At 42.5% G+C, this 21824-nt stretch overlaps 1 protein-coding gene across 1 annotated transcript; it reads right to left on the reverse strand.

Moving 5' to 3' along the window:
* Positions 1 to 553: 553 nt before the first annotated feature.
* On the reverse strand, positions 554 to 20575 carry tnfaip8l3 (tumor necrosis factor, alpha-induced protein 8-like 3). The gene is made up of 2 exons (XM_004543470.3): positions 20225 to 20575; positions 554 to 1658 (listed from the first exon to the last, which is right to left on the reverse strand). The coding sequence occupies exons 1-2, from the start codon at positions 20268 to 20270 to the stop codon at positions 1096 to 1098; spliced, it is 609 nt and encodes a 202-aa protein (XP_004543527.1). The 5' UTR covers positions 20271 to 20575; the 3' UTR covers positions 554 to 1095.
* Positions 20576 to 21824: the final 1249 nt, after the last annotated feature.

Genomic DNA, 21824 nt, shown 5'->3' on the forward strand with positions numbered 1-21824 from the left:
GTATCCAGTAACAATAGCTGCATGAGTATTTCGACGTCTGGATCTGACTGAGAGTGAGTGCAAACGGGTGAACATTGGGTGGGTGGTCTTCTTGTTCTGTGTTTTCTGTAAGAGAACACAGACATAAAACTGGACTTCTTCTCTACTGGCTGCCAGAGTTACGCTGCTGGAGTCACACCAAACCACCAGTAATATGTTTTCCTGGCCTGGGGAGCAGAACAGAGGCAGAGGGCATCTAATGAACCAGAAATAACAAATCACTGAATTCTCTGGACATTTCAAAACATGTGCAGATTTATGTCTGGCATGCATCTGGGTCAAATGGACAAGAAAGTCCCCCCATATACTTCCCCTTAAAAGACCTATTCTAGTTTAAAAGAGAGTAACTGGTTAGCAATTAAGCAAATCATTGTTTTCCTTTTTCAGTTGACTACAACATGAGTCACGGGAGAAAATTAGCGTTATGACTGCCAACACGAAGGAACAAACTCTTGTTTCCTAAAAGCTTTCCCAGCCCATGTGGAGCTTTTGTTGTCAGGAAAAAAATGCAAAATAATGATTTAAAGAAATCTTTAATAAAGAACACGTGTTACACCCTTGTTGAGAAGATTGACACAGATACATAATACATACCAGGTCATTATTGGTCTTATGTACAAACACTACACAACGTTATTCAAGCGGATCCCATACAAGCACACGCAGCCATCCTCTCATACACGCACACATGCAACCACACATAGAAAGACTGATTACTACAACTGATTATCTTCCATATCCAAATATACCTACTGCAAGTTTTTTTTTGGCCATTGGTACAGTACACTTTTGCACACAAAGAGGATGTAAAATGCATACAATGTGAAACAGGCTGTCTTAGCGTGCAGAAAGGATTCCACTGAGTGTAAAGACAGTCCAAAAAAAAAATCCCTCATTGAATCATAACAGCAGGATGTTACAACAACCTCCGTGGAAATCAATGTGGAAGAAACAGGAAGACGAGAGCAATAAGAGGATGTGGCAGTCAAGTGAAAAGGACATACAAAGGAGCAAAGGGAGAAAGAGCTTGAGGTGAAAGGGGTCAAGTGCAAGAGGTTAAAGCGTTCCTTCGTCCAGCAGTTTGTTGATGCCATTGCAGATCTTCCTCAGAGAGAGTCTGTACTCCTCTCCGTCTCCGTACAGCTCGGCCAGGAACTCCCCGTGGGCAAAATGGTTGAAAACGTGATCGATGCGGGCATGTGAACGTGCGGTCAGGTGCTGCTCGACCAAGGCGTGAAGCAGGTCCCTGCACTCTAGCAGAAGCTCTGACAGAATATTCCGGTCAAAGGTGTACTCCACCTCATAGAACGACACCGCCGTCATGGCTGCCTGGTTCATCTTCTTCTTGAAGCGCTCCACTGTGTCCAGCTCATCTGGGCTGAACTGGTGGTTACGGTATAAGATGCCAATCTTCAGAGCAATCTTGATGACGTCCTTGATGATCTTGTGGGCCTCCTTCTTGCTCTTGGTGAACTCCCGACTCGCCTTGTAGAGCTCGTCCAAGATCTCACTGCTGGTATCATCCGTCAGCATGTTAGCCACCACCATGGTGGCCATCTTACTCAGGATCTTCTTCTGGGCCTGCAGAGCCAGGGAACGGGAGTTGAAGCTCTCCTGCCCTGAAGGAAGAGAAACGAAAAGGAGAAGAAAAGAAAAGACATGTGAGTTTAATCTGCAGCATATATTGCACTTCGTGATGACCAATCCAAAATAAGAAGGTTTACAAATGAGTTAAAAACTTTAATGTGTGCTGCACCTTTCAGAGGTGAGAAATATTTGTTGCGCAAAATCACAACAAGAGTCGACTCAAAGCTCTTTAGAATATAGGATAACAGCTATTAAATTCAGTTCTTTGTATTCTTTTGGCGGCCAAGAAAAACTCAAGGCTCAAAGTGGTCTAACTCAAAAAATTATCTTTATTTTACACGAACACACAAGCTCAGGTCTGAAAGCAGCAATAGCCGCATGGTTGTTTATATACTTCTGTAGCACGTCACACACTCTAAGTTTCGAACACTCTGCTTAGTTTCACTTTCTGTCTGTACCTCATATGCTCTGCAAATGCAGTTTCCTGTCAGCCTAGTTTACACTCAAAGTTGGCCCTCTCTTATTAAAATACATAAAACAATATAATCAGCAAATAAGCACTAAGAATATATGTTTATTCCTTAACACATCAACATCAATATTCTGAAAATCAAAAGACCTCTTATGAAGATGCAGTGTGCGACAGTGGGAAGGAAAAACTCCCTTTTGACAGGAAGAAACCTCCAGGAGAACTAGGCTAAGGGAGGGGCGGTCATCTGCCATGACCAGGTGGGAAGGTGGGAGATGAAAGAGAAATAAAATAAATAAATGATGCACACATTAGTCATTGTTTACACACTCTTACATGTTTACATGTACATAACAGCTGAAATCCATCTGGACGAGCGGGCTTTTGCAAGTTGCTCGTTTCATGACATGACACTGCAGAAATTTCGTAGGTTTTATTTTTCCTTTTTTTGTTACAAGAAAACTGGTAACAGTTTTATGTGAGTAGATATGATGACATGGCAATGCTGAAAGTTCCTCTTGGGATGAAAGGTCAAGTCGAATAAATCAGTCTATTCAGATATACGACTCTGTTTTTTTTTTATAAACAAGATTGTATTTTGTGTCATGGGCAAAAAAAAAAGGTACAGACGACAGTCTGAAGAAGTGAACGAGGGATAAATTGAGATGCATCTACATTCTGCAGCAGGGCGGTGGCTTTCCTGGAGCTGGCAGTGGTTTAGCGAGCTGGCTATGGGAGGAATGACTGTCTTCCCTGGAAAACTTCAAACAGCTGAAGATAGATAAGATTCCTTTTCACACACTTTCCTTTTACAAGTCCAGATTGATCACATTTGTTAGTCTGCGTCCTGTTGCAGCCACAGTTTATCTCAGAGCGAACATCAAAGGCTCCTTGTGTCCTCATGAAGCAATGCGAGCAGCCAAACACGTGTCTGTGTGTGAATGTGAGGAGTGGGAGGATGGAAAGGGGTTTTATTTAGGTGCCACCCAGCTTCAAATTACACACCAGATAACTCCTATTATGATTAAAGCCAAGCAAAGAGGCTTCACTACCCCCCACCCCACCCCCTGTTCCCTGGGCACGTTGTCAACCGCTCCCTCCTCCACATCTACGTCCAGAGTGGGAGAGAGAGGGTAAAAAAAGTGAGGATGAGTGTGCCATTGCCCAGTGGGCTTAGCGCAGAGCAACAGATGAGCCCATATTCGAAGAGGAACACCTGCTTAGTTGTCATTATAATTTTATTTAAGCACACAGCTCCTGTATGTGACTGTTTAGAATTCACAGCATTGTCACATCATCCGGTTGTTTGTTATTTCAATACAAAGGAGGTGTTTGAATTTGGGGGAAGTGGGGGTGGGGTGGGCAACAATTGGGAAAACCTAATCAGTGGCATTTCATGTGAATGTACAGAAGTGACATTTCCTGTGTTGGTCTGCAGCTAAATGACATTTCATGTATATATAATTAGCCCACCATGACATTTAACAGCAGATGTCTTTGTCTACAGTCCTTTCCCCCATCGCATTAAAAAAAAATAAATCTGATGTCTCTTTTCACCTCTTCTTTGTAGAGCCTCAGAAGAGCGGGGGCGAGACCTATTGTGCATTTGACAAACGTGTGGTGGGTGAGCATGAGGACACAGAAGTTCCCAGTGCTATTTAAATCACGAGGTGTCAATATTTCTGGTATTTCTATGAGTTCAGTTCAGCACGAAGGCAGATTTTTACTGGGAACAGGGATAAGTGTGTCATCCTGACTGTAATTACTATGAAAACACTCGTTTCACTTGTGGTCTCCGAGGAAGTGAGTCGCATGGCATATATCCTACTCTTTCAGATTTTGGAAGCGTGCAATATTTCATGATGGATTGATATGTCCCGATTTTCTTTTCTTTTCTTTTTTTGTCCAGTTTGGCGTGGCATAAATAAGCTGTGAACATAGCTTTGATGAATTATCCCCACATAAACCTGACAGTATGGAGGTGCTGGTAAACTAACAGTTGTTTGTGGGACAACGTCAAGATTGGTTTCTGGCAATTTAGCAAATTTAATATTGCCGTTTGCTTCCTACCATTTGCTCGGGGAAACACATGGCTTGTTAGCAGCTAAATGCTCCACGTTGCTTTCCAGTATGTTTGCCTGCTGTTTGGTGCTGCACAGCTAACAGCAGGTTTACCTAAGCTTTTAACCTAAGATGGACTACAATATTGAAACAATAACTAAAGAGGAGTGTGGTGAGAGTAAAGCCTAAAAAAAATCACTTATCATAAAAATCACAGCTGCTTTGCTTTATGGGTGTTAAAGCAGGGGTGTCAAACATAAGGCCTGGGGGCCAGAAGAGGCGAGGACTCCAATCAGACCAGTTGGATGGGCCTGTAAAGCAGGACATTAATTTTTTGACTTTTCACTGTGCTTTCACAAGTTTCACAGCTTTTCCTACTGATAAATGTACTGTATGTCGTTTTCCTTGCTTGTGGTGGGACCACACTGTGTGTACAGAGCAAAATTCCTAAACATTTGCTTGTCAAAAAAAAAGGGCTGCTACATTTTCCATTTATTAAAGATGGCCATCTACCCTCTCTTTACCATAGAGGCCACAGACAAGCGACAATAGAACTCCAACAACTTCATAAACAACCCACTTAAAAGACTTCCAAGAAACCACCTAGGAAATAACTGAGTATCATGGACACAAACATTTGAGCAGCTGCACGATAGTTTCCATGATATTTGAATAGTCACACCATAATATACATATGACTGGTTGTGATTAGGCAGATCTGTGTCTGTGCCTCTCATCAACAGACTCTCTTTGTCACAGTCATTTCCTGTTCCTCTGAAGCAGCTCTTTGTTCCAGCGAGCCTCTGATATTCAGAAACCCAACTGGATAGATTTCTGAAACCCTGGCACACTGATAAAGGTGACAGCTTGCTCCATAAAGCCGGCCTTGTCAGACCGATGGCGGTGCGGGCGACTTGGATTTGGATCCCACCAGTATGTGCGAGTGACTCCATTTCTAAATTAAATTTAAAAAAAGATGCAAACAAAAATAAAAAAAAACATCTGCTGTGATTATGCCAAAAGATTTATTGAGCTGGAATTGACTGGACACTTTCTCACTTTCTTTTTTCTTTTCTTTTTTTTCTCTGCAGAGCTAAAAGCAGACTAATTATTCTCCTGCCAATCCTCAACACGCAGGCTGGAGCCTCTTTTTTGAGCAACAGCAGGTGGCTATCGACTCACTCGCCTTGACCCCTGTCTCAAGTCTGGTTGCGCATCCCGCAGTGATGAAGAATGTAAGCAAAAATGAAGGAGTGTGGTGGAAGGGGCGGGGGGAAATTACTGAGAAGACTGGACATGAGGCCGCTTGAGGTGTGAGTCAGAGTGCTGGTAAAGGAGGTGGGTGGTTCAGATACTGACTGGAGATTTTAGCACATAGAGAGTAAGTGAGGGTGGATCATTATGGGAGTGAACAAGAAGACAGTGAGAAGTCCAAGCTTTCCTTCTCTCTCTCTCTCTTTCTCTCACACACACACACACACACACACACACACACACACACACACACACACACACACACACACACACACACACACACACACACACACACACACACACACACGTACAGCCTGTCACCCAGAGGCTGTGCTGAGTGACATGCATGAACCACAGTGTCAGAATAAGTTAAGGAATAGTGCAAGCTGTCAGAGGAGACATGGCCAGAAAAAAAACTGCATGCTAACTTTCTCCAGCACTGGCACTTCTTCTCCTACCTGCTCATTATTTCCTTTGCATCACTCTCTGCTGTAAAAGTTTTTACTAAGCAAAGCGGTTGCTCTGAATTTGCTGCTGAACACAAACAGGGAGCGGAGCTAAACCGCTAACGCGGGGCCAGTCGCAGAAGCCCATCAGAGAGGTTACATAAGCATGTTTTGGGAGCTGGTGAAGTTTACTTTTAACATCAGGATTAGTAAGGTGCTTGCTGCTCTCTGGCCACGGCTGTTGACTAGACAGTCTCTCTTTGTTCCGCCTGGTGTTTTCCGAGGCCTGAGTCAACAGTTTCAGCTGCACTGCATCAGAATATACATCCACTGTGGATCATGGAGACCGGCCAAACCTGCCCTGCTCAAGGTGTTGGAGTGAAAAAAAAAAAAAAAGATCCATCTGGACGAAATTATTTTGATTGCAGCCAGAGACACTTACATCAAGCAACCGAGATGGAAAAATATTTATTTGTCAGTTTAACGGTCCCTGTGTGAAGTGAAGCTGTAGCCTTATGTTTCACAACCTGAAAAGGGCAAATGTCATGGCTCTTGCAAACAGCTAGCTGCTTTCGGGCAGTCCGAGGAAGAGGTGACTGCAGCAGGTAGCGCTGTAATATTTAATTCTGCAGATTTTTATGACAGATCGCCTTCCTGGTGCAACCCCTAAGGGATCTGTGTATCCTCTCAGGACCAAGTGGGCAATCTTTTGCTTGTTAAGCACATGTTTAAACCACCACACAATGGAGCCACTGGCTCTAGTGAACAGATATGTCCATATATAATGAGCATGAGTTAGTCCTTCTCTCCATACTGACCCTGAAGCTTTTTAAATGAAGGAGGCTGGAGTGATGGATTGAGATGCTGCTCCAGCGTGAGGATATAATAAGCAGACATTATACAGACTAGGAATGAGTCAGCAATAGTGAAAGGATGGTTAATACCAAACAGTGCATTCTTATAAAAATGTGCAGTCAACTTTGTTTCAGCTGTTGCATTCTTTAAACTGTCCCACTTTAAAGGGAATCACTGCTCATTGAATGCTGACAATCCAAGAAAATATATGTTTTCTTTGGATGAAAAGTGAGCTGCTTCTATTTGTGTAACGTGCTAAAGCTCAACACTGGATGCAAGATTTGCTAATCTGGACATTTTCTGTAGCACACCCAGCTGTGAGGCGGTGGGGATGGAAAAGGCTTGTGTTGGTCTTGTTCCAGACTAATCAGAAGAATGAGCCATTAGCAGAGCCAGCAACTAAGACTGACAATAGCTGGCTGGCCTTTACCAAGTCAACACTGGAGGCACTTTACATCCGGAAGTGTGGAACACACAAATATGAGGCGCCTCTGTGTGAGTCTGGATACAGTACGTGTATATTTTGTGTCTGTCCTTTGACCAGGAAAAAAAGCTTCATGACAATCTGAAGAAATACTTCCTGTTTACAGACATAATCGAAGATGTAACTGACCTAAAGGGAAAGAGGTTGTTCTAAATAAAGGCTTCCTAAGTGGAGCTGTCTTAGTAGTTTTGCTTTTTTTTATATTGTCTGGACTGTTTTCAGAGAGCTATGAGTCATTTGGTGCAGCCATTAGAGTGTTATTAGTCTGAAACATTCAGAGTTTCTGAATACTCAGGATCTTGATCCTGTCAGGTGACTACATGCACACTCACACACACACAATAATTCTATTTCCTCTTCCAAAAACATTATAATGACCTAAAATCATTTCCTTGGGGTCTTAGCCTTACTAAACTATTTTTCTAACCCCAACATTAACTTCGTCTTTGGTCTAAACTGCGATAACTGATGCACGGAGTACTTGCAGGCAGGGCTCTATAACGTGACATTAATGTACCCACAATGTGAGTGATACAGGCGCACAGACCCGCTCACACAAGGAAACATAATACTTGATAAGCGCATCCCCGTGCGGGGTTACTAACGACAACAAACCAGGTCACATTCTCAGCACAGGTGCAGGTTTTTTTTGGGGTTTTTTTTTAAAGCCAGCTAGCCACTGATACACTAACAGCACATGACTTAGTGTTTATGCAACAGACACAGGTGAGCATACAAATTATTTCCAGTGAAGATGGATATCAGCATATGATGAACATGTGACAACAAAAAAGCAAAAGAATAGGAATGAAAAACATTCAGAGAAATAGATGAATTTCAATTAGATAACATAGAATAAAGTCCTGTATGTGTGTGTGTGTGTGTGTGTATATATATGTAAATAACACTGGAAAAGCACTATATAAATGTGTGTATAGCACCTGTTGCAAACAGTAAATACTACTGACACACAACCTAGCTCTGAGATGCAAAAAAGGTCCAAAGCAAACAAAAACACAGTTTAGCTCTGCAAAGCTTCCTTGTTGCCTGTTTACAGCATCACCAAAAACCTCCTGGTATACGGTGACTTTCCATCTGCAACCAATTTTCTATTCACCAGCAGCTATGTATTGTATGCCTCTTTGAAATGAGTGGTTTCCAGGACATTCTTGGCACTCTGCAAGTGCAATAATTTTCCAGACATTTTTCCTTTTCAGGTATTTTCTTTATAGGAGAACAGAAGTACAGTGTAAATACCCTTTTGCCTCATGTGTTATATAAAAATGGACTTCTGCAGGAGTTGCACAAAGTCAAATTTTACTTTATATGACTTTTTTTTAATAAGACAGCTACTGACCAGTGTCAGAATTAATTGAGATTCTTTTTATATAAAACATCTGGTTTTACTGAATATATAATGTTGCATCAAAGCAATGTATCAGGATCATATTGCAAAGGTAAAGGTAAGTGGCTCCTTATCAGAGATATGTGTTACAAACAGGAAGGAGATGGGAATGTTTTGTTAGTCCTATTTATATCAAACCACTGGCCCAAGCTATCTGCCAGGACGGGGAGCTGAGGGGAGTAGCTGTAAGGAACAGGGATCATAGAATTAGCCCTTGCACGGATGACACGATGATGTATTTTATGGATTTAGATGCCTCCTTTTAAGGATGATGAGAATCACAGAGAAACTGAGTTACTGTGCAGAATCTAAGTGTTCAAACTTTCCTCTTCAAATATGTGCCTGCAGGAAAGACCAAGCCTGTTCAGTGAGATTCAAAGTTAATCAAATAGCAAAGCAATATCAGTGGCATATGGTGCCAAACGCAATCGGATCAACCAATATCTGAGAAAGGATATAGGAAGGTGTCTGGATTTCAGGAGTAAGATACATGTGATGAATGAAAATGTGGATGCATTTTTTTATGACCAATATCACAAAAACTGTCTACAGAATGGGTTTACGTAGCATATATAAAATACTGAGAAGGGGAAAAAAGCCCAAATTTGATAGACTGCACTCTGAATGCCAACAAATAAAAATGGAATGGATATGTATATGTGCAGACCAACTTTGACCACTAATTAACTGGGGTGATGATAGCTTTACAGCTAGATGGAAAGAGACTGACACACACATTCCTAGCTACCACATCTAAACGACTCATATGCTCCCTGGACACATTATAAGACCAATTGCACATTACTGTGCTATATATGATGATTCACATATATGACATATAGTAGCTGTATATGGTTTCTATTTTCTATTTATGTGACAAATGCACATAAATAAAATGAATTTCACTGGAAAAAGTTACATCATTTCTTTCTGCTGTAAAATATCTGGGGAAAGCCTTCGGTAATAAAGTCTGCCATCCATCAGCGATGCCATTTCGGAGCACAAAAAAGGCACCAACGATGTATCAATACCAGGAAAATGTCAGGGAGAACGCTCCTCACGCAGCAGAAGTAAACAAGGGTGGCAGCTTGACTTCCACTTCTTTTGCCTTGGCCTTTTCGTTTGCTTTTGGTTCCCAATAAGGATTTGCAGTGAGACTCTCTCTGGCTGCATTTACAAGGCTTTAGGAAAACAAAGGAGTGGGTCATTCAGTGATCTTAAAGGGGGTTTTAATAGCCTACAGGGTTGATGTTAAGCGAGCCCAAGAGGCCGGTGGACTGTGCCAGCTGGTACCTCGACAGAGGAGCTGGAGGCGGGACATATTTATTTTCCACTGTCAGTCTCGAGGCTTCTGACTTGTTGAGCTGCTGTTTGTCAGACTCGCTGTTGCACTAATATACTGCCGTGTAGATAACGGCTGCATAAAGACACATCACGATGCCTTTGTACATAAGGAAGGAGTTGTCGAATGGGAACCAATTTTTGTCATTTCATGTTCCTCCTCCACTCGCCCTGGACCTGCAAAAGTCTCTGCATAGGCGTTTTTTGGACTCCCACAACGCTCCTCAGAAGATGACTCAAACATAGCGCCCCTGCACACTCTGTCTGTTGCAATGTATGTGTTTGTTTCTCATCTGATAAAACTTGAGAAAGCTATGATTTCTGCACAGAGAGAAAAACAGTGCGATTCAGTGGAGTGAAGCACAATGATGTGCATTATTCATGACATGTAAAATCTGACTCTGAGCCAGTTTCCAAAGGGCAGTCTGGTGCTGAAAGAGGTCAGTCACTGTGCCTTTAACAGCTGCTCAGGATGTAGAGTGGCATTCAGAAGTTTATGGTTAATAAATAACTCAGCTTTAATACTTTAATGACTTTCATTTGTGCAAAGTAGGGTTATGGAGCTTAAAGTATAAATGTAGTGTGTGTGGCTGAAACCGAAGGGTATGCTGTAGGTTACAGCTCACGCTTTAATGAGCGTAATGGCAAAAAATACGTCCGGATTTAGGCTTTTAATACTGCTAACATTGTGCAAAAATATGACAAACAAGACAAATGAAAAGCTGCTCTTTGTTAATGCTTTGTGCAGATGTTACCTGTCTCCGCTTTTTATGGATGCTATGGATAATACGAGGCACAAAAGTGACTGCATCACCACAAAGGTTACACACGAGTACTAGTGAGATAAAGGTCAGTGCATGTGATGGAAACATCACAAATTGGAGAACTGACTAAGAAAGCAAACAAACTGATCCTGTGACTGTTTTCACCGAGCCTGCAATATTAATAAATATAGCCTGCAGTGTGTGATTTCTGATAAGCATTTTCAGTTAAGTGTAAAGAAAAAGTACATATTCAGTCAGCCTGTATTAACAAAAGTAAAAATATATGGTCTGATGCCACAGCACACTTATTATGTGCTTTCCTTTGATGGATTGATTTTGACTCAACTTGATGATCAGCATATATTCTCAGTGCAGATAACAGCGTATGAGTGTGAGCCAGTATCTGAGCATTTAGCATTAGCCGAGGCAGGTCATGGAATCAAGCTCAGCCTGGTATGCCCGTACAGCGACTCATAACAGCTCATCTGATGGCTCAACAGATAACACGTGGGGTGCACTTTATAAAAACTGGCTTTAGCCTGCTCACACAGTTGCTTCTGCCCCTGCAAGCCTCTTTGCCGACCCACCTCCATGCAAGCTAATGTTTGTCATGCTAATTCTGACCTAATAAATATCATGTCTGGTATCACTGATCTGTGTTGGCTTCTGTATTGGAAGGGATCTTGCTGCCTCAGGCTTAACATATATATATAATATATGTGTGGAAGGGTGGGGAGATGAAATAGGAATCTCATTTTATCGCATTTCAAGTGCTGCAGGAAAATAATCAATAATCAGAAACCGCTGAATCACAGCTGCTTTGTGATATATTTATGTTAGAAAAGAAAAATCAGCTGACGTCACGCTGCATATGTGCATGATTATTATATTTTTAGTGTGTGTGCTCCAAAGCATTTTGTATATTCAGTTGTACAGCTACAGAAAAAGAAAAAAAACCACGTTTTTCCTTCAGTGTGGCTGAACAGCAGGTTGGATCAATAGTTTGTTTCAGAGCATACAGAAACTATAAGATCGGTGAGATCATTATCAAATTATTTTGTGCTCTGAGGAGCTTAAAAATAAACCATTCTCAGACTTTTTCTTTGGTGGCTTTGCAATCAAATAGTTTTAAGTCAAAGGAAATTGTGGAATGAAAAAAAAAGAAACGAGGCATAAAAACGCTCTTAATGAAGCTGGAAAATAGAAGCTAATTGGCCTCTGAAGTTAGGAGTCCTCTGTGCGTTATTCAGAAATGGTTTCACTCAGCGTTACTCACAGCATAATGGATGAATATCAACCAGGAAAAGCTTTAAAGGCCATTTCTAAATAAAAGGGGGTGGAGGGGGGGGGGGGGGGGGGTGGACTGATGTTAATGTAGCTGTAATGAAGAGGCTTGCAAGAGTTTGAGACTATAAGTGTGTTTATCCTGGGACTGGTTTAAATGTCCACTGTGATGAAGGGTCCAGGGAAAAGCACTTAGGAGGGCTCTCTGATTCATGAGGGACACAAGAACAGATTGCCTTTGGCAGCCGTGCAGCCTTATTTAATGCTCCATTCTTCATCTCTTTCTTTGTCTCTCTCTGTCTCTTAGTTTTAATGGCCACGTCCCTGTAGAGCTGAACCAAAGAGATTGGGCGAAATGAAGCATTTGCAGAAGATGTCTGATTGATTAATGCGCCGCTTGATGTCCTGTCACAAAAAAACCCCCCAAAAAAATGGGTGGCCCAAAAGAGGGAGGGTGAGAGATAGCAGCTATTTGACCCCCACCTTCTACTCTGCCCTTGGCTTTCATCACAGTCACTCCTTGTTATGAAGACCAAAGGAGCTCCTGGTCCGCTGAGGATCAGAAGTGGCATCCAAGACATCCTGTTAGGACCCAGCGTGGACTGCGGGGTCCTGTGAGATTGCAACCATTTGACCTTTCCTCTGCTGCAAAGCAAATTTCTCCACCAGCTATGGTTTCCATGTTTGTGCCATTGTTTAACTACAGTAAAGCACCAGACCACAGTGAACTGGGTATCTGGCTAGCTGGGTATGGGAACTGCAGGCTGTCTCCCCTCTCCACTTCCCTTTTCTGGTAACCTCTGTGGAAAAGTACTCAGCCACCATCACCAGCTGACAAATCTCATTATGATGATGTTGACTGAATGGAGAAAAAGACTCCACATTTCTACGCAACGAAATGACAAATTTGCTTCTGTGCACCGAATAATCTGACAGCGACAGCTGGCTACAAATGTGTGTGTGCGGGCTTGTGCGTTAACTATAATGATAGACTGTGGGGCTGAGGCCTAATAAAATACAGGGGAGTATGATGTATTCAGCCTCTCTGTTACCCAGTTTCCCATTTTCCGTCTAAAATAAAGAAGTTATGCCTTTTACAGAATCAAAGGGCAAGAAAAAGAGGAATGCACCTTTCAGGCCTTTCAGTCTAAGGTAAAGATGGTCGAAAAAAGAGAGAAAAATTGACTATCTTTGCTTGAGAAATGCTCTGAATTATTGCGGATGAAAGAAGAAAATCAAAACAAATAGACTGTCGCAGCAATCTATACCGTCTGCAGATGTGTCAGGTCACTTAAATAAAGGAGTGTGGAGGAGTGATGGAAGCAAGGATGGAGGAGGCGGGGGTGTTGAAGAAAAAGAGGTGAGATCATATGTCCACAGTTTGACTGCCTAACTCCTGTCAAAATCCCTTAACGTCAGACATAGCCGCGCACAACACCAAAAAAAGCTAAACAAAAAAAAGAAACAACACCTCTCCCCCTCTCATTCTCTTTTCCACCTTCTACCATGTACAGCTGTGTTAAGAACTGGCTGCAGTGTCTTTGTCTCACACACACACACACACACACACACACACACACACACACACACACACACACACGAAGCTCTTGTGTCTTTCTCATCTGCTCCTCTCTCCATTTCTCAGCGCATCTACAGTGTCGAGGAAGTAAGCGTTTTCCGGCCCTGGGTGAGTCGCTCCTCTCATAGACCTCGGCCAAGTCTCAGCATGCCGTGGCATCGTTCACAAAGGGACACACGGGTGCTCGAGAAGATGCGCGCACACACAGATACTCGCATGCAAAATCATCCAGACCATGACAGCCCACCCAAATTCCCCCCTTCCCAGAACTTTGGCCTCCTGGTTTGTTTACTAGTTCACTCACTTCGAGTTCACGTAAAAAAAATAAAATAAAAATGAGGCACTGAGAAGCTTCGATTCACTCACAGAGGAGCTCAGTCTGTCACTGCCGTTATACAGTGCTTAGGCCCCCCCCTTCCCAGTTATTCTCTCTTCATTACAAAAACACTACATAATTCTGCTAGGCCTCCAGTATCCTTCTATTCACAGGCTTTTCCTGTACTTGCTGGTAAAATGTGATGACCTCACTGATTTTGTCACCTCGCAGGGATGTTTGTAATTTGGAAAATTGTGACGTATGCTGTCCACTTCAATTAGCGACCTTTAGCGAATGCAAGCCCAAGATTCAAACATGACCAGCTCGACATGCTGTGAACACTGACTCTGACAATTTGTAAATGGACTGGTTCTTATGTAGCGCTTTTCTACTCTATCTGAGCACTCAAAGCACTTTACACAACTTGTCTCATTGACCCATTAACACCCCTTCGCAGGGGGGATTTTTTTTAATGCTCTTTCTATCTAATATTCACACACATTCTACTGACAGGACAGCCAGAGGACAGATGAAATAAAGCATCAATAATAATAAACTATTACAGAGTCATAAATAGTCAAGAAAAGAATATTAAGATCAGGATTTCAAGTTTTCAGATTGCTCCTGCTTTGATTGAAGTGATGAAACTGCATATGCTTTGAGCTTTGACCTTGCGGGCCCTCCCTCTCTGCGCACGACGCGCATTAGTGTGAAGCCAAAGGGCCTCTGCCGTCCTGGCTGCCAACACACCACTAACTAATGACCAGGAAATAACTGTGGTTCACGCAGACTCACAACGCTCCCTCTCTTTCTCACATTCGTATGTTTCTGACTTTTATTGACTGCATTTTTCTTTCGACTCCTTATTACGAGCCTAAACCGAATCATTCCATGAGTTAATTCGAATCCCAGCCTCCAGGGATAACACAGAGTAAAGTTTTAGCTACCATTAAGGCTCGTGAAATGTCTACGCCCACAACATAGCTGCCAGGGCTACTTCTGTCTGCGCGGCTGTCTCCTATCTCACTAGAAATAGTTTTTAAAGGTTTTCTGAAAGCAGGATCAACATGACACACTGTTAAACTGTTATGAAATATGATGAACGCGGGTGCTTTTCCCTACCACAACTCTATAATGCTATAATCAGCACAGTTTGTTCAGTTCTCCTAGAGTTAAGTGTGAAAAGCTGTGTGTGTAATTGCCTCCCACTCCACATTGTTTTCTATCTTTTTTTTTTTTTTTTTGGAGTGGGAGAGAGAGGAAAAGTGTATTTAGCTTTTTACCATCTGCATGTTAAGTTTTGGGTTTTTTTGTTAGTTTTTTTGTCAGAAAATCCCAGACATCATGTTCTATTGGCACTAATGTAGAAAACTCTTGTAACCACAAAGTAAAGGTAAAGAACACTTTCTATCAGAGATTGTGATTTTAGGTCAACGCGAGTGAGAAAATAAACCAACACACGCTCCTTCACAGAGGCGGCATCTGCACAGGCTCAGTGGTTCTCAAACACCAGTCCAGCCTTCATTTAATGCATACTGCTCTCCCCAAAGAGATCGTCTCTCACTTCAGGCGCCACTACTGACTGTTTGCTTTGCTTCGAATGGCCCTCCTGTGAAACCGCAGCCATCTCCTCCTTATGAATGTGTGTCTATGAGGCCTTTGACCAGAATGTCTGTCAGAGTGCCTCTGCGGTCTGACTCCGTGTTTCAGTAATGGCTCAGCCGTGGGGAGACAATCCTCTTTCCAAATGTCCTACAAACACCGTGAAATGCCACGGTATTATTGTGTCAGTGCATGCATGCATGCATGTGCATACAGAGGAAGTGCACTCACACACAGATAGTGACCAAAGGGTTTTTTTTTTGTCTTTTGCTTCAGTTGTAGGAAAAACTATTTTCTCCTGAGTCGTCTTTTCCACTTACGGCTTCGCTCCTGTGTTTTTTTTTTCTCTCAGTTCGTGTTACAATTTTCCAGAACCAGCTCCTGGTGTCTTGAGTGTGGGTGTTTGTGTGTATGCGCGTGTGTACAGAGGGCTGGGTGTAGTGCAGTGAGCACTCTCCATCTGTGGGCCAGATTAAATGCAGAGTTTAGGGATGCACGTGCTGGGAGACCAAGGATATGAGCGAGAAGAGCGCAGGCTTTTTTTTCAGTATGTCTGTGCGTATCTTTGGGAGTGTTGCAGTGTATCCAGGGCTGGCTCACATGTGCAAAGCATGTGGCCAGTCTGCCAACATGGCAATCATGAGGCAGAAGCCTTTCTCTCATTGCCGAGTGCATCTGGTCTGCTCTGATGTGTCGGAGATAGCTCAAGTGTTTGTAGAAGCTTGGAATAGTGGCGGTTAACAGGAAAAATAAAGCAGGTTTGTTGATGCGCAAACATGTGAATGAATGGCGGGGATAATCTACTGGCCCAATATCGCATTTCAGTTGTGTCATCAGACAACATCTGCAGTTTTGTGTTTTTAATAGAAGCACAGAAACGGCCCTCACGCCCCTATGGATATCACAGCTGTTGTTACAACAGCCAAAAAGCTCCCCTTTTCAACAAGTCTGCTTTTCCTGTGAATTTGAAGGTAAACACAAATGTCTGGAAATAGATCTATACAGGGCTGATGGAGTTATGGTATTAGTGATATATAAAAAAATAATTCAAAGTGGAAAACAGGAGTGTCTGAAAGCCCTGAAGCATTACAGTTTAGTGAAATTTCTAGCCTCTATTTTGCACCTATTGTGCAACATACACAGGAGAACAGGTGTACTGACAGTCAGCTTTGCTTTGACTCATAATTAGGTGTGGTCATCCCCGCTCCACCACAGAAAGGAGGGACAAGATGACTGGGTGAATCAGTTTGTGGATATTGGTATGGTCAGAGGCATGCTCAGTGCATGACTGGATGATTATGGGTAAGAAAATATGATCCTTTCTGTTTGAGCTGGGTTTTTTATGGCCTTTTTTCAGAGTCGTTGCAGCACAGCTCTGTGTGCTCTGTGTGCAGAACGCTGTAGCAAAGCCAGAAAAACACAATGAAGCACAATATTAGTTTTTGTAATGAAGCTCTGTCCTAACTCTCCCATGTTAGAAAATATCTTCCTCAGCAGAACTTATTTAAATTTGCTTCATGTAAGCGTCCTGAAAATCTTCGAGAATGTTTTTGCAACACTTTAAATAGTGTGAAACTTTTACTTTTTTAATGAAAAAAAAAAGTTTAAGCCTATTTATTTAAAATATTTCCATAAATTATCACATGGAGTGTGTTATGAGTAAACGCAAAAAATGTGCTGCATAAATCTTCTTGCTTCCCATAAGAAAGCATGGAGACAGATTATTATTTAAGCCCACAGAAATCATAGATTTATAGATGTAGTTGGCAAAAAAGAGCCTAAAAGCTGAGGTGGGATGCCCTACGTACGGGTTAAAAAACATACAAGTTTATCAGGGTGGAAAAACTGAGTCTTTAAGGAGACAAAATGGGATTCAGGCTCAAGACGTGAGGCGCCATCACTGGGAAGAATGGTAAAAGCATTAAGCAGCAGGTCTAAAGCATGTTTTCACTTAAAAGTAAAATATCAAATATCATTTAAGGCTTTCTAAATTTTGCTAACTTAGGCTAACCCATCTGATAATGTGCAACATTGGAAAGTGAATCATTAAGAAAGCTGAGGAATGCTATTATATTGTGTGTAAGAAGCTAATACAAAGAGAAACAGCACCTTTTCACAGCTAACCTTCCATAGAGTGATGATATATAATGACGTAGCCAAATCTAAGTCAGCCACAGTCAATTACATATTGTAGCGTGTGCTACACCCCCCTCCAGCTGGAGTAGTTTTCTGCTTTACTGCCTTTGGAAAGCTAAGGACCTACAGGTGGGTGCCTAGGTGGAGGTGTTTCTTTAAAATGCTGACAGCAGCGGTGACTGTGGTGGCACCAAGCAGCAGGAGCAGCAGCGTCGTTTTCGGGTAAGCAGTGTGCAAAGGCACACACAGCCCTGGTAGCTACACCTTCACCATGTGCTGTTTGCGGTGAGTCCTGCTGCCTAAATTAACTAGCAGGCTTTCCTCACCTTTCTCCTTCCTGTACACTATTTTCTTGTTCCTGGCATAAATATAAAACACAAAACACATGGGATCACAAGGCCACTATTTTGAGTTTGATTTATAGATAGGTGACCAAACAGCTCTCTCCTGGGGGTAGTAACAAACTTATCTGTCTATCTGTTTACTAGCAGCCACCTTCCAACAGTGTTTCCATGGCTCAAACTACTAGAAAGCTACTCATAGTTCAGTCATGATATTATCTTTATGTGGTTTTATTTATGAGTTTGCATGTTAGAAACACACACAGATATTACTTGAATGCACAATCCTGACATGACCTGTGCCAAGGTCATGTCAGGCTAGTTCTCTTGGGTTAGCCCAGAGAGGCACTGAAGAAAATAAACTATCACTAATTGCTCATGGAAAGGGCACGTTGAGGTAAAATTAATGCAGCACAGAAATTTAGAACATCACTCTCTTGGAAAAAAAAAAGTTCAACCATTAACTGCCCAAGGGCACAGGAGATGGTTGAAAGGTCAAGGCCAGCTGAAACATAATACCTCGCTATTTACACTGCTGAAAATATGCATGTGTATGTGTAAAGCGTAGATTTATCACACATCCCTCACCGACATATCCAAGGAAAAGGGTTTTGTTTGTGTACAACAGAGCTACAAAAGACTCCTGTTTTCCCAAATACGTTATCTCAGCTTTCACTGACCTTATCAAGTGAGCCAAACCAGATTTTTCCACGGTAGAGTAGGCACTGCAGCACAGCAACAAAGCACGATGCATTATGAGTGTGAGTCAGGCTCTTCTTTTCTCTTGACTTTGGAAAAATATAGCTCTCGCATCACCCTGAAGATTCAACATGTGCAACAACGTTTTGTTTTTTTGGTGTCCGGTCGATAAATCGATATGATTTTATTACTCTGACGTAACAAAGACCTGGTTATGTTATGCTGAAGGATGCTTTACCTGGAGTCTCTGGAAAACACTGTAGACCACTTCACATCAAAGTGACAGAAATAAAGCCTCTTCCTTTACGGTTTGGCTTAACTGTGACGCACAAAGCATCGCTTCATATGAAAGACTTTTATGGAAGTCAGCAGATGATATGAATATGTCATCACTTTCTCATTATATGCATAAAGTCCTCTAACCCTCACACTGAGGTTCCTCTCCACTTGCAAATGGATGAGAGGACAGACAGACAATGGTCCAGATGGACAGGCAGATGGCCAGAGTTCAGCAGAGCATCATTAAGGCACACGGAGCTCTGTGACTTCAAATAAAACTGCAAACACCCACGCCATCAACGTTATCTAACATTAAATGATAAAACCCTCCAACACCTAAAGCAGATCTACTAGTAGTATTAGTTTTAGGAAACCACGATAGGAGAGCAATAAAGTCAGTTCAAGCATCAGCGTGAGTTTTACTTTTATTCGCTGCTATTTGACTGTTCCTGTATTCTGACACTGCTGTGAAACAAAGAAACCCCTCCTGGAGACACATTTCAATCTGTCTAAACTCAAACATATCTCCACAAGGATGCTTCATCTCCCTCCTTTCTCCCACAGAATCAGTCGCCCACGTGCATGCGATGCTGTGAAATCTCCAATAAGCGAGTTCACTTTAAGGAGCATTTGTGCCTCTACCTGTGTGTTTAATGTATAACTCTCATCTGCGCAATAAATCTTTGCCCTGTACTTTGACACCATAAATCTTTTTTTTTTTCTTCTAACTTCCAGCAAACAGCAGCGAGCTTCATGAGGAAAAGGAGCTGATTTCAGCGTCCGGGGAGTCTGTGGTCTCTCCGGCTCGCTCTGTAGCTGGACGTGTTGATGAACAAACTGGCTGCACGTGTCGGAGCTTGCCTGTTCCTGGTGGTGACTGAGCCGGCTTTCCTCCACGCACTCAGGGAGCCTCTGCCAGCCACCAGCATCACTGTACATGCATTCGAGCTCACGGCTGCTTGCCTGTCACACATCTTTGAAAGCTTTAAATACTGTACTCGATTCTTACATTTGGGTGCACTAAAGAAGGGTTCAGATTTACAGGCAAGCTGTTGATCGCTAGAAACAGACTGAGCGCGTGAGAGAAATGGTTCAGAGAGGATTGAGACGCACTAAATGTGTTTAGTTGAGAGTAAAGAAAGGCTGGAAAATGCTGAAAATTTACTGGAACACAAAGGAAGAAAGAGCTTGTAGACCTCCTGGATTGGTCTGCTTAAAGTCTAGTTAGCAGGGCATGCCAGAAACCAGTGCTGTGGTGACCTGTAAGAGTCTTGAGGCCTTACCTGGAGAGAGGTCTCCGTCACTCTGCTCTCCAGAATCTGAATCCATCTTTCCCTGCAGGGACACTCGGAGTCTGCAGAAGCTCTCTTCTTGCTCCCTTTCCTTTTTTACAGTAGCTTCTGGTTTCTTAGCTCAGAGAAAATATACACAAATTCTTGGTTGGTTTTTATTATTTCTCCCAGTGAGCTAAAGTTCCCCTCCCAGCCTGGATCACTGCAGCTGTGAGAGGAATGCTACTAGGCTTATTTGCTGATCTGTCCTCCTTTTTTTGCGCTCCTTTCCTTTTAGTCTCCTCTCTTCTCCTGACTCCCTCAGTTTCCCTCTTTACTTCTCCCTCTCATCTACTTTCCCCTCCTCTGGTGCTCCCTCCCCTCACTCGCTGAGTCCGTCCCCCTCTCAGCGTCTCCCACCCTTTCCCTGCCGCTCGGTCCCTCCTCCTTCTCTTCCTTCTCTCATTCGGTGCTGTCACACTCAGCCTCTTCACGCTCTCTCCACTCAAACTCTTTCTCTACCTCTTTCTGTATGCTGTAAGTGCCGTCTCTTCCTCTTTCGCTCTTCCTCTCTCCCTCCCTCTCTCTGTCTCTGGGTAAGAGTGCTGCCTGTGTTTTAGCAGAGCAATGGGAGAGACTCATTCACGGCGACTTGAAATTCATCTCCAGCAGTAAAAATCCCATGACCTCTTGTTACTGGCTGTTGTAAAAAACAACAACAAAACTAAACTGGCTTTGGTTTGTGACTGTCACAGACCAGGTAATGACTGATTAGTCGTGAAAAGTTGTGGATCATTTCTGTGCAATAGGAAAGCTGATTTTTCTGTGGATCCCACAATGATTCACACTTCAGTGTCAATCACTTCACCATCATTATCAAAAGAATAATATTATTTGCCGCCTTTCCTTACTGTAATTTATTTGGTTTTCAATTTGCTGCAGAGAGCTTTTTTTTTCCAATGCTCTTGTTATTTTTGAAAGCACTCTGACAGAAATCGGATTCACAGCTTCCTTTTCATATTGCCCTTGTTTGTCTTTTTATTTTTTTCATCTTAACTTCCTGATCTCTAATTCTGAAGTTCTGAATGTGGTGTGTCCTTGAGCAACACACTAAAGAGTGCTCCCTGCTTTGAAATGCATGAACATTCCAGCAATATAACACTTGAAGAGCAGATCACATAATTGTCTTCAGATAGACGGTGGAAGGCTGAAAGGCAAGAACTCGATCGAGAAACTTAAGTAAACTTTCTTGAAAATAGTTTATAGTTATACCATCTTTATAAAGTAGCATTCGCTGTACGCTTGCAAAGCTGGTGGACGCTTCAAACCTGTAGTAAACTGAAAGAAAAGTAAAATGTCAGCACTCTATGCAGTTTCAACCCACAAAGTGGAATGTGGCATAGGCCTACTGTTGTGGTTTCATGGTGTCCCACAAATCATCTCTGGAAATGTGTTTAAGACAGTGGATTTGTTTCTGTACTGGTTCACTCTCACCGTCCTCATGTGATATAATGTCACTGCTGTGATGGACTGCAACCTGTCCAGGATGTACACCGCTCTGTAACATGTGGAGCTGAAATAGGATGCCAACACAAAGTACAGAAAATTGACG

This window comes from Maylandia zebra, linkage group LG1, assembly GCF_041146795.1.
Source record: "Maylandia zebra isolate NMK-2024a linkage group LG1, Mzebra_GT3a, whole genome shotgun sequence".
NCBI classification, from domain to species: Eukaryota; Metazoa; Chordata; class Actinopteri; order Cichliformes; family Cichlidae; genus Maylandia; species Maylandia zebra.

Bases quoted from the DNA above. Each gene is read 5' to 3' on its own strand.
- tnfaip8l3 (XM_004543470.3), bottom strand. From the start codon at position 20,270: ATGGATTCAGATTCTGGAGAGCAGAGTGACGGAGACCTCTCTCCAG. The intron at 1,659-20,224 runs GTAAGGCCTCAA...CTCTTCCTTCAG, and splicing joins TGACGGAGACCTCTCTCCAG to GGCAGGAGAGCTTCAACTCC.